At 35.8% G+C, this 12,458-nt stretch overlaps 1 protein-coding gene across 3 annotated transcripts; it reads left to right on the top strand.

The window, feature by feature from the left end:
- Positions 1-3,039: 3,039 nt before the first annotated feature.
- On the top strand, positions 3,040-10,573 carry rassf1 (Ras association domain family member 1). 3 transcript variants are annotated; one of them, XM_028447243.1, is made up of 7 exons: positions 3,040-3,205; positions 5,770-6,270; positions 8,256-8,377; positions 9,581-9,685; positions 9,803-10,091; positions 10,169-10,284; positions 10,366-10,573. In XM_028447243.1, exons 2-7 carry the CDS (start codon positions 5,988-5,990, stop codon positions 10,504-10,506), a joined length of 1,056 nt encoding a protein of 351 aa, XP_028303044.1. In that variant the 5' UTR covers positions 3,040-3,205; positions 5,770-5,987; the 3' UTR covers positions 10,507-10,573. The 3 variants fall into 3 exon arrangements, with proteins under 3 accessions (XP_028303044.1, XP_028303042.1, XP_028303043.1); XM_028447241.1 differs by having other exon boundaries at positions 8,256-8,380; XM_028447242.1 differs by having other exon boundaries at positions 3,040-3,210; positions 8,256-8,380.
- Positions 10,574-12,458: the final 1,885 nt, after the last annotated feature.

Genomic DNA, 12,458 nt, shown 5'->3' with positions numbered 1-12,458 from the left:
AAAATAGAGAAGGAAATATTCTCTTGGGCATCTTGTGATGTGAAGACTAATGAACACATAACCACCATCCTGCACACTGACACTGACTGCTCTGTGCTTAATGGGCTTGTGACAGACTGTCAGTGTATGAGCATCTACACACTGGACTACACAACACATGACAACAAGATGCTTATTCAGCGCAAACCACCTCTCTGCTTCCACCTCTGACACTCCACACATTCTATATACTGATCTGTAACTTTTACTCTCAAAAGAGCCATTTTGCTACATCTCACCTGAATTAAAGTCCTTCCGGAGCCGAAAAAAATACCTTATAATGAAGACATAGTGTACAAAATTCTATACAGTTAAAATTGTATCGGATAATGTTATGTAATGAATGTTTTTTGAGATAATGTATTTGAATACATACATATATATATACATATTTTAAATCTGTCTGTGTATAAAAATTATCATCCCATATCAGGTTGAGTAATGGCTATTGGACCTTTGAAAAATGCATAAACTCTTCTGCTTTATATTGTAGTTTTTATTGTAGTCTGTAACATATTTAGTCAACTAAAATAAGATTATAATATATAATAAGATTGACTAAAACTATATTCCTGAAGACTATATTCTGACTAAAACCATGTTGCATTTTAGTCAAAAGACTATGACTAAAAAAACTAAATGAAAATGTGTTGTCATAATGAACACTGGTTTTAAGCAGCTGTGGTTTGATGCTCTTGTGTCTACTGCAGATGAAAGTGTTGATTTAACAACACTGTTTGTTTAATAGATCATGTATGTGATGTAAGAGGAAGATAACAAAAGAAGAGCTCTGCATGTGCCATATTTAGGCCTCAGGGCTTTTTCCAATGAGTGATTTCCAATTGTGGCCCTCATGAAAGATTAAACAGCACTTGCTATATTGGTTAGTTATAGGTTTACCTTTTTAATGGGATTTGATTTCCAAGCTAGGGAACCATTCGGGCACCTTTTGTGTGAATAGTTGTCTGTCTGTATTTATGTGTGTCCCTGTGACAGATTTGAATCCAGTCCAGGATGAACTAAGCCTTATGTCCTATATCAGCAGGACTTCTACTGGAGTGACTGGGAGGCATTTAGATCATGTTTAAAAGTGTATTTCCAGGATTGTAATTTCTGTATTGACTGACTAATCACTCCCATCCATCCATCCATCCATCCATCCATCCATCCAAAACCAATTCAATTAATTCAATTGTGTATTATTCTTTGAAGTTATGATGTTAGGGTTTAGTAGTTTAGTACCCAAAACAGACACAAGACAGGAGTTAAAGTTGACAATTTATTTTCTCAGTTCCAGCAATGCAGGTCTCAGGTCCTCGGAGTCTTCCCCACACAGGCACTAGGAGCGCAGGAGATGAAGGTAAGTTTCAGGTTATCAGACACAGATAAGTGTAGTAAGTCACTTAGTAGCCGACTGCCAAAATCACCATCAAGCTGATGGAACAATCTGGCAGAGTCTGTCTGGAGAGCTGGGTCTTTCACTGCAGCAGCTTGATTGCAGATGGCCAACAGGTGATTAGCTCCAGCAGACTCCACCAATCACACAAGCAGGGAAGAAAAGGGAGTGGGGAACACAGGAGGACCAAGGTCACGCCCAGGGGCGTGACATATGACATAAATCAGTGGTTCTAAAACTTATTTTGCTCAAGCGCCCCCGTTCTCTTATTTATGAATCCAAGTACCCCCTTTGTCCAGCTACTTTTTGCTCAAAATACCATAAAAACCAACAACTATAGAGTATAATGATGGAATGAATGAGGGTAAACACACATTTGAAAGAATCTACCTTTGTAAATAAGTAGAAAGAAACCATATTTAGTGCCTGATGAATAGATTTTTTTTAATTATTATTATTTATGGTCATCGTCCACCTATTGTGGGACCAAGACTGACCCTTGTATATTCAGTTCATGTTCAATCAAGATCATTTTCATCATCATTATTACGATTATCATTTCAAACCAAAAAATAAAGTCATGCATTTTTATTTTTCATGCTTTTATTTGTTAATTTTTGTCTCTCTCTCATTTCAACTGAATTCAAAATAACTTTATTGGCATGTGAAACAAGTTTACATTGCCAAAGCAAGTGTGACACAGAACAATATGTACACACATAAATAAAAATATATATGAAAAAGAACAGATACATTTGTGATGTGCAAAACAATAACATAGAATAAAATAAAATAAAAATAGGCTTTCACTGTATATGTAGAACAAAATGTACAATTTAAGTTATAAGTGTTATAAAAGGGGAAAAGGTTATGTACTCTCTCCACAGTTTACAAGTCAACATAAGAATGAACTAGTATAAAACTTTTTATTTTATTATATATTTATTTATTAATACTTTCTTAAATAATATTTTAAAAAGTTATAGTAAACTTGAAACACACCCTTTACAATCACTGTACATGTTTTCTCCTAATTGAATATTAATATTAAAAACCTATTAATTATACCTGCTAATCTTCAGCCCATATTTATTTATTTATTTTTTTAATTCTTGTTGTATTCTATATAATTCTACTGTGTAGTTTGCACATTGTGTTCTTTGGTATTAAGATTTGTGTTACTAACTAGCCAAACCAAACAGGAAAGTAGAAATGTTCTTGTACTGAAACTTTTATATTTTATTTTAACTTTTGATTGCACTGTTTTGCATTGCTTTTGAATTTTCGTTATTGTTCCCTTGAGACATTTGCACTATACTGTACCTGTAGGTGTTATATTGTATTGTAGTGCCTTATTCTGAATTTTAAAATAGGTTGTATTTTTTGTCAGTGGTGTGTTGTGTCGCAGAAATGCATTGTATATATATATATATATATATATATATCCACTCTTGCCTAGTCGACCGAATGACCTAAAGCCGGCCCTGCAATGAAGTGTGTGTGCGTGTGCGTGTGCGTGTGCGTGTGTGTGTGTGTGTGTGTGTGTGTGTGTGTGTGTGTGTGTGTGTGTGTGTGTGTGTGTGTGTGTGTGTGTGAGAACCAGATTAGGAGATAATCTCTGTCCCAAAGTGCATGCGCAGAACTAAGTGGTCTACAGCAGGGGGTTCAGCAGCAGTGGGACGTCCCGGGGTCATTGAACAGCACACGTAGGGTCTGTCTGTCCACAGACCTGCTCACAGACCACGAGTGGACTTCGACTGACCGAGCGAGGTAAGGTGCGTGTAACTGTGCGGGTCACCGGGAGCGGGTTAACCGACCCGTTTCTGTTGCTGAGCAGTGCAGACAGATTTTAGCCGTTATCTGACAATAAAAACTAGATGAATAGATGAAATGAAGCCTGGGAGAGAAAGGCTGGTTTGTTAGTAATGACACCGTGCAGTGACCCAGTTGGCACGCGGAGCAGCGGGTTGTTCATATTCCGGTCACAGCAGCTCCTTCACCAGAGTTATATATACAGCCTACCTGTATACACTTAACCATAAACTTAGTTGGAAAAAGCATATTGTCAATCTAAAGTGTAATATCTCAACATACCTTGCAGAAAAAAAGAAGTATGTTAATTAGTTGTGTAGTTATTCATAGTTTCTTACTCATCATATTTTGTATATAAAACTAATACAGGCCGAATATCAAACTGCAGCAAAAAATGCATTTAAGAGCAGGGGTTCGTGTCCAAATCTGGTTCTGGAGAGCTCCTGTCCTGCATGTTTTAGATGCTCCACGTGTTCCATCACAGCGGATTGTTATAAGGGGAGCTCTTAAAGGGCCCATGTTACGCTAAATTGTCGTTTCTGTGCTAAAAACATCATTAAAGTGCTATTTGGGTTTCATACACATGCCCAAAGTGTTTTTTTTTGTTTAGTTAGAGGGTGATTTGCTCCTTTCTTAATGCAGGGTGAGCCCAAACACCTCGCTCCAATTTGATGACTCGTTCCCACTTTGATGACGAATTTGACGCGGCACTGAGCTGGAGAAGCCGCGCCTCCAGGAAGCTCTCTGCCGTGATTGACATGTAAACAGACACGCCCACTAAGGTGCGCATTGAGCATGAGCTCGGCTACGGAGTGGGTGGGAGACGTCACCTTGCAGAGATGCAACTAGTAAAACTAAGTAATATACTTTTCTAGAGTGCATTCTTGCATAATTTATATCAGGGAACATATTCGCTTATAGATCTGGTAGTTTGGTCATCTTCAAGGAAGGTTTAGGAAGGATTTTGTAGCAAAATAATGCCACATTGATGCCGTTTAATGTTAGTAGGTGGAAAAACTATCATGTAGACACATACAATGTCTGAAATAAGGTATGAAACTACTCATTATGTTGAAAATAAATTATTATGTTTCCAAGTACCACCTGCACCATGTTCACGCACCCCTGGTTGGGAACCACAGATCTAAAACATTGCCCCTTACTGTTTATGGATTATCAGGAAGTGTGCAGACACAATATGATACTTTTACATATTATTATTATTATCAATATTATTATTATTATTATTATTATTATTATTATTATTAATAATAATAATAATAATAACTTTTACACTTTGACATTTAAAACTAGTCATAAACTGTAAATTAAAATGGTTGTAAAAACAATAATCTATTTTTCCTTCTCTGCTTTGTTCCAGCTGGCTTTACATCAAAGATTTTAAAATGTTTTTTGTTTTTTCCATTTCTACATCAGTTTATTTGGGTTTAATAATAGATGATGTAGTCATCTATTGACCCAGTTCTGAGTTGTCGGTATAATGCTCTTGTTTAATCTGCATTTGAATATCAGTGTGATTGCACAGGATTATACTTGTTTTCTTTATGCTGCATATTGATGTAGTCCTCCTGTCATCAGATATCAGAGATTACTCTCCTGCATTTCCTCTTTAGTGTACAGTGTTGAGTAGGGCTGTAACCATTCACTCAACTCCCGATGCGATTCGGTTCACGATACGATTCGCTCACAATTTATTTTACAAAATGGGACTGGCGTAGACAAACGATGACTGAAAAATATACCTTTATTTTTTTTTTGGAAAAAACTAGAAAATACTGTACTATTTTCCTTTTATTTTTCATTGTCAAAAGAATTCCTTGATAAACTATTCAAAACAATGCAATTTAGCTAAAAATAAATCCTGATCGAAATAAATAAAGGAATAATACAAATGAAGAAGAAGCCTATTCATTTAAATTCTGGATCTATAGTAAACAATGCAAAACTGCATAATAGTTCCTTTTCTTTTTAAAAGTGCAATTGAAAATGTATTTTGTGCCTTAACAATTGAACTTTAAAAAAAACATTGTACTATATTTACATCAGATATTTATTTGGACCAGCAGAGGGCGCTGGTAATCCAGTGGTCAGTTGGCATGCAGCTATTCTAGCAGTGAAGAAGAGATGGTTTGCGCTAGCAGATAGAGCTAATAGAAAAATGTGATTTTACAGATATTCATGTATTATTACAGATATTTTTTCGGTGCTAAAGGACTAAGGAATCATTTATGAACATGTTTAGGAGTAGGAGTGGATTCCGCCCGCCGCCTACGCTTCTGGACAAGAGAAGGATACATATATAGCGCCCTCTGCTGTTTAAAAAAGTACTGCGATTCAATTTTCAGAGTATCAGTATGAACCATGACACCTATGAATCGATTTTTAACTGCCTTACGATTAATCGTTACATTTCTAGTGTTGAGGTGTAGGAGATTGTATTATTGTCAGAAAGAAGAGTTTCATACTGCTTTTTGACATTTCTTTTTGTTGTTTCTTTACAGACAATGACAATAGTTTGATATCTGCAGCTCTTTAAGAACTGGTCATCATCTACTTTATCATCTGCATCTCAAACTCTCATGGAAGTTGACTGAGTGTATCAAACCTGACACGCACAGATGCAAAGTTGCCCTCCTGTCTTCTCCTAAAGCTTGAAAACATACTTGCTGATGGATTGCAGGACCTCTTAGGAAATGCCCATATCTGCACTGAGGACAGGATGTCTAAGTGTGAGCTGATTGAGCTGAAAGACCTCAGTGTAAATGATCTCATCGAGCTGGCTGCTCCCTCCATCCACGAAGCTCCAGCCTCTGTAAACCTGGCTCAGTCCACCCACTACCAGGTGGTGCGCCTGGTGGGGGACTGTGTCATCTTCGAGGCTCCAGCAGGACATTCCTGCGAGGGTCATGACTTTCAGCCCGACAGCTACGCCCACCTAGCCTGGTGCGACCTGTGCGGAGACTTCATCTGGAGTCTTTATAAGCAGAGTTTACGCTGTTCCTGTAGGTACTGCTTCTTGTTTTTGAGTTTATTTGAAAGAGGACTTTAATAGAAGTTTTAAGGTTTTGTCTATAAAATATCATTAAAGTGTTAAAAATACACTACAAACCAGCATAGTGTGAGCTGGAAAAAGGGTTTTTTTCTGGAAGCTTGTTATGTATATTTTGATATTCTTTATGTTTCCATGAAAAAAATGTGTCTCACTAACTTTTCAAAGCAGTGTATCTGTGACTGTTGCCAAGCAGCGGACCAACAAATTACATTGTTTAGTTGGTCACCAGATACAAACCATAAATTAGTCCTTTTTCTAAGTCAGTGATGAATGGTTTACTGGTTCGGAACTGGTTAGAGTTCTGGATATTACTGGATATTACCTTTACAGGTATTTGAGGCTTTTGCATGTTCTCCGAAAGGTTCTAGGACAAAAAAAATAATAAAATTGTTTTGGTTTTCAGCTGTTTTATGGGATGGATGGATTGAGGGTTAAAAGAGGACAAATTTGAACTTGAGATAATAAAAAAAAAAGTGATGCTTTCGATTTGTTGCCTTATAATTTAAAGCCAAAACACTTTTGAGTATGACAATAAATGCAACTAACAGAAAGAAAATGTGTATATCAACACATTTAAATTGTCCTCTTGTTTCCTCAAAAATAAGTCTTAAAAAACAAAACAAAAACTCTTGTTTTTTATTTCTATTTTTGCAAATGCGATTGTGCTTCTGTTATGATGAACAGGTAATGTTATCAATATATATATACAGTATATATGACATGCCTCTTCATCTTGTTGTATTTTTTGTACTTTAAATAGATAACCAAAACATCACAGTGGCCATAATTCTGTTTTAAAAATTAGAAGAAAGCTATACAATATATAAAACTGAAGCTTAAAGATATTTATGAAGGTTCCAATATTCAATCCTGAGGCATTTTGTGTTACTGTATGTCAGATAATAGAATTACTCCAACTGACAACAAAAAAAAACACACACACACAAATGACAGAAAAATATACAAAAGGAACATAAAAATACACAGAAATGACAAACAAAGCAGACTTAACCATTTGTTAAATAAATACAGACATGAATGTTAATAAAATCAGACAATTACATTTCTGTGGCCTTTGATGTGATAGAAGTTGACTATCATGATCATTCATGCCGTAGCTGTGATAAAATAATACGCTCCTGTGTGATACGAGTGTGACGATATCTTGATACGGTGATATAGCGCAGTATTTTTTCGCACCATCGATAGTATCGTTTTTTTTTTTTTTTTTTAAAACCTTTTCTGCTTTTTCACTAATATATCATTTACTGGAATATTGCACTATAATGGTGTCACTGGTAAGAAATACTCTATTTTTTGTTTACAGAAAGCACTATTGGAGATAGTTATACGTTTACATTGGTAGGTTGACACTTATTTACAGAAATATTGCACTAAAATAGTGTCACTGTTCATAGGACACTTTTTCAATTTATTGTCTTTCAGAGACATAAAATAAAAATTGTATTTTTTTCACTTAATCTTTTTTTTCTTGTTATATCATAGATTATTGTAGATTGATTTCTGACAAATATATCGATAATCGCAGTATCGACACATCGTGAGATAATCGGTATGCTGTAGTTCCACACTGCGGGGTGTTTATAAGTTTCTCTACTCACTTTGTTTGAACAAATTATCACTATCTAAGTTCTGTTGTTGTCTCAGCTCCTGTATGGGACAGATAGAGCCTGGGAATCTCGACTGGCTCCTTTGTAGGCCTTTATATTTTTACAGGTTTTTTTCAGACACATTCAGTAATAATCATTTTTTCAAAATTCTCACCTATTGGCTCATTCAGAGCCAGAGATTTTTCCACGTTAGAGTTAGTGTAGTGGAACTATTTTTCGAACAGGAACAGATTCTAATAATTGTTTAAACCCAGATGATGGCGTAAACTTTGCATCCTCTGATTGTTCCCTCTGTTGGTTTCAGACTGCGGATACACTTGTCATTCCCGCTGCCGACCCTTCATCCAACTGGACTGCAGCGTGCATAAGAGTGGGAGAACAGCGCGCTCACATTCCTCAGTGGACTCCATCGAGACTGACACTAATGTGGTAAAGATCAATGTTTCAATATATTTAAGACTCTGCAGAGAGCTTTTCCAAAGAATTATCTAGCATTTTATTATGTTTGGAAATGGTTTTCATTTTTGTGAATAATATAAGGAGGTTTTCAACGGTCTTTTGCAAGATTAAAATTTGTGTTTGTGGTACCCTAGAATGATCTAAGTCAGGGGTGTCAAACTCATTTTAGGGGACCAATTAGATCTCAAGTGGGACGCAGATTTTAGGAAGGAAAAAAAGAACAATTTTAACATCAATTGTGCCCTAGTTTTTAATATCAGGCCCTGCAGGATCTTCACTTACAAATTATTGATTTTGTAACCATTTTTTGTGTAATTTAGAGGAATTTTATGGAATTGTTTCTAAGAAATTGCAAGATTTGTTCTTTCCACAATTTGTGATGAAAAATCACTGCATTCATGCAATAAACTCAAAATTTATTAAATATCAACAACGGGATTATTTGGTAACACAATGATTCATGTTTTCTCTGTCATTTTTACTTCCTGCGGGCCGACATGGATGCTCTAAAGAGCCGGATTTGAGTTTGATGCATATGATCTAAGTAAAAATGATCTCTAAGAGATTATAACGGCAGACATTTTCATTGGTGTGACATAAATTAGTTTTCTAAAATAAAAAGTATACAGTACCTACCTGTCAGTCAATGTTTGTTTCTATGAGTAAAATAACAGACATATGTTAGTATTTTGTCTTTCGTCTTTGTCATAGAACTATTCAACGGAATTAAGCTGTGGCACAAAATTGAGTAAATGAAAAACACAATTTACTGCACAATTTATCGAAGTAATAATATTTTAGGTTGAATGCAGACGCTCACTCAGCGGGTTAGGTCGGTGGTTGTCAAACTTTTTTTTGTCACACCTCCCTTTTACGATTGAAACATTTTCATTTCCCCCCCCGCCATCCCAACAAAATGAGTCAAAAATAAAAAATATTCACCCTACACTGAAAAAGCTGAAAATTGTGATTATTCTTCAAGACTCAAAAAAACAATATATAATTTGCAATCACAATTTTACATATACATTATAATTAAAATTTTCATATATATTTTTAGACCAGTAATAATAAAGCTAAATAAAGATGTTTTTTTTTTCTTTAATAAAAAATCTAATTTTTTGATGTTGATTGACGTTTTTGCATCGTATATCCTTGTTTCATTTTCAGGATGAGCAGATTGCATTGGGAAAACAGGAGTTAAGTGCTGGTGAGATCCAACAGAGGGTTAAAGATTACAATGCTCAGATTAACAGTAATCTGTACATGGTGGACGTAAGTCACTATACATATAAACATTCATTTAAACTTGTTTTATTGTACAAATGGTATTGTTATGTGACGGTGTAGTTAACAGATGTTTTTCTTCATATCTCTACATATTCCACGCAGAATAAAGATGGGACCTACACTGGTTACATTAAAGTCCACTTTCAGTTGACCCGTCCCATCACTCTCCCTCCCCCTCAGAGCTCAGGTTCAACCCTGGATGACGACAGGCAAGGCAAGCAGATGAGACGCCGCACTTCTTTCTACCTCCCTCAGGATGCTGCAAAGCACCTCCACATAAGCTCCAAAACACGGGTTCGAGAGGTCATCGAGGCGTTGCTCAATAAATTCACGGTGGTGGACAATCCAGCCAAGTTTGCCTTGTTTGAGCGCACCGAGAGACATGGTCAAGGTTCGTTTTCACTCCAGAGTTTAACAAGTAAACATTTATTCAGCTCTGACGCTGTATGGGTGTTTTTTTTCCCCTAGTGTTCATGCGTAAACTGTTTGACGACGAGTGTCCTCTGTACCTGCGCATGTGTGCGGGCCCCAGTGAGACGGTGCTGAGTCTGGTTTTAAAAGAAAACGAGACAGGAGATGTAAACGTAAGCCTTCATTTAAACTGCAAACACACAAAACAAAACGTGCACTTGCGATAAACATCTCTTTTTTTCTCTCCTCCATAGTGGGATGCATTCAGCTTTCCTGAGCTTTGCAATTTTCTGCGCATTTTGCAGCGTGAGGAGGAGGCGCATGTCAGGCAGATTGTAAGGCGTTACGCACTGGCCAGAGAAAGGATAAAGACCCAGATAACAACACCTGCCTGAGTTGTCTTAGCTTCCAACAGAATGGTTGCTTCTCCCGCCTCAAAAGGCTTCACAACTTTTTGGAAAAACAGTGTATTTACAGTATGTGAAAGGGAAGAAAATAGCTTAGACTGAACTGTATATGTAGAGAATATAGAGAAAATTCATGAACTACTTAGAGTAAAGTCCTTTTACATTTTTTTGCAAGCTGAGCCATTGCTGTGAACTGGATCTACTCAAAACACTCAAATGTTTTATTATATTCATATTTAAAATAAGTTTAACTGCTGTACATCATCTAGATCATCATGTTACTTTTATATGTTTCTTCTTGTCATTTTTTCTTAGGTCTTAAAACACAGCACTTACATCTAACTGTGAATTTGAAAGAGGCAAAATAAAAATGTCTGCTAATAAACCAATAAAAATCCAGTTTTGAAAATGTAACAACATATTTATCTCGCGTTTTATTTTTAGTTGTTATTTTCTGGTATGTTGTTCTGCAATAGGCTGGAGCTCATTGCAGGGTGTACCATCCTAATCTGGAGTTTTAAATTGCATAGATGTGGAAAATGATAAAACGTGTAGTCCAATAGCATACAATTTATTAGCTCCTTCTCAGGTGTCTTTCTTTTTTTTTTCTTTGTCTGCACTTGCTGTCAAATGTCAACACTACAAGAAGTGCAATCTTTTTAAGACAGCAATGCATGTTTTATTATAGCAAATAAATAAATGAATTTATTTTATTGCATAATTGTGACCATCACCAGCCCCACTGTAAGAAAAGACTGTGAAATTTACATAAAAATTATGTAAAATCCATACAGAATAGTATTGTAAACCCCAAAACATATATTTTTTGTTTAAATCACAGTGAACCTTTGTAAACTATTAAAGAGAATTTTTATGTAATATTTACAACAAAAAGTTGTGATTATAGCCAAATTTATTTGTTAAAACTACAAATATTGGTAATAGAAACGGAGAAATAGTGTATTTCTCATATCAAAACAATTTGGTTAATTTGACATGCAAATGTTGTAAAAACAGTTGTTTTAGTCAGTTCTTTTTGTTTTGTTTGCTTGAAAAGTTTACCATTCAAGTGTTTCATATAGTGGATGCCATCATTACTCAGAGGCCTATTGTGACCGCCTACATTTGCACAACAGATTCCTTTTAAAGTAACAAGTTTTTTGCAGACTCTTTAAAGAGTTTTTGTAATAATTGTTATTTCTAATCATTTAGCTCATGCTTGCTGAGCTATTGGAATTACTTGTGATACGATATATGCAGTGTTGGGAACGTTACTTTAAAAAGTATTTAGTTATAGTTACTCACTACTTGTTCAAAAAAGTAACTGCGTTAGTAACTAAATTACTCTATAATAAAAGTAACTAATTACCACGGAAAGTAACTATTTGCGTTACTATTTAAAAAAAAAAAAAAAGTTGCTATATGTCAAATCATTCACATTTTTTAGATACGTGTGTCGTGAGGTGCTTCATTAATTTTGAGTTGCTTACAACGAATGTGGACAAAGTCTTCTCTCCTGGATATAATGAACATTTCACATACACGTTCTTGCCTTTGACCACAATTAATTTAAAGTAGCGTTTGTATCGTCACCTTAAAAATGTCAACTTTTCATCAGACTGCTCCACGCTCACTTTCTCTGTGTGTGTGTGTGTGCGTGTGTCAGGTGCTGGCACGTCGCCTTAGCCAATCATAATCGCTCACCTTGTTTTTAACCCGCCTCCTTTTGCTGGCACTTGTGTAAAAACACTGGCTCTGATTGGCTACCATGAAACATGACGCCGCCTGAGCCAATCATAATCGCTCACCTTGTTTTTAACCCACCTCCTCACAACAGCTGATTCAGAAGCCGGGGATGCTTTCGGATAACATTTTATTCAATCAATACATGTAACGCACCGCATTTAACGTTCAGTAACGATAACGGCGTTGTAACGGCG

The sequence above is a fragment of the Gouania willdenowi genome, chromosome 5 (genome assembly GCF_900634775.1).
Source record: "Gouania willdenowi chromosome 5, fGouWil2.1, whole genome shotgun sequence".
NCBI classification, from domain to species: Eukaryota; Metazoa; Chordata; class Actinopteri; order Blenniiformes; family Gobiesocidae; genus Gouania; species Gouania willdenowi.
The sequence above is the reverse complement of the archived record's forward strand: the minus strand, read 5'-3'. Positions and strand labels throughout refer to the sequence as shown.

Bases quoted from the DNA above. Each gene is read 5' to 3' on its own strand.
- rassf1 (XM_028447241.1), top strand. From the start codon at position 5,988: ATGTCTAAGTGTGAGCTGATTGAGCTGAAAGACCTCAGTGTAAATGAT. The intron at 8,381-9,580 runs GTAAAGATCAAT...TTTCATTTTCAG, and splicing joins TCGAGACTGACACTAATGTG to GATGAGCAGATTGCATTGGG. The intron at 10,092-10,168 runs GTTCGTTTTCAC...TTTTTCCCCTAG, and splicing joins CACCGAGAGACATGGTCAAG to TGTTCATGCGTAAACTGTTT.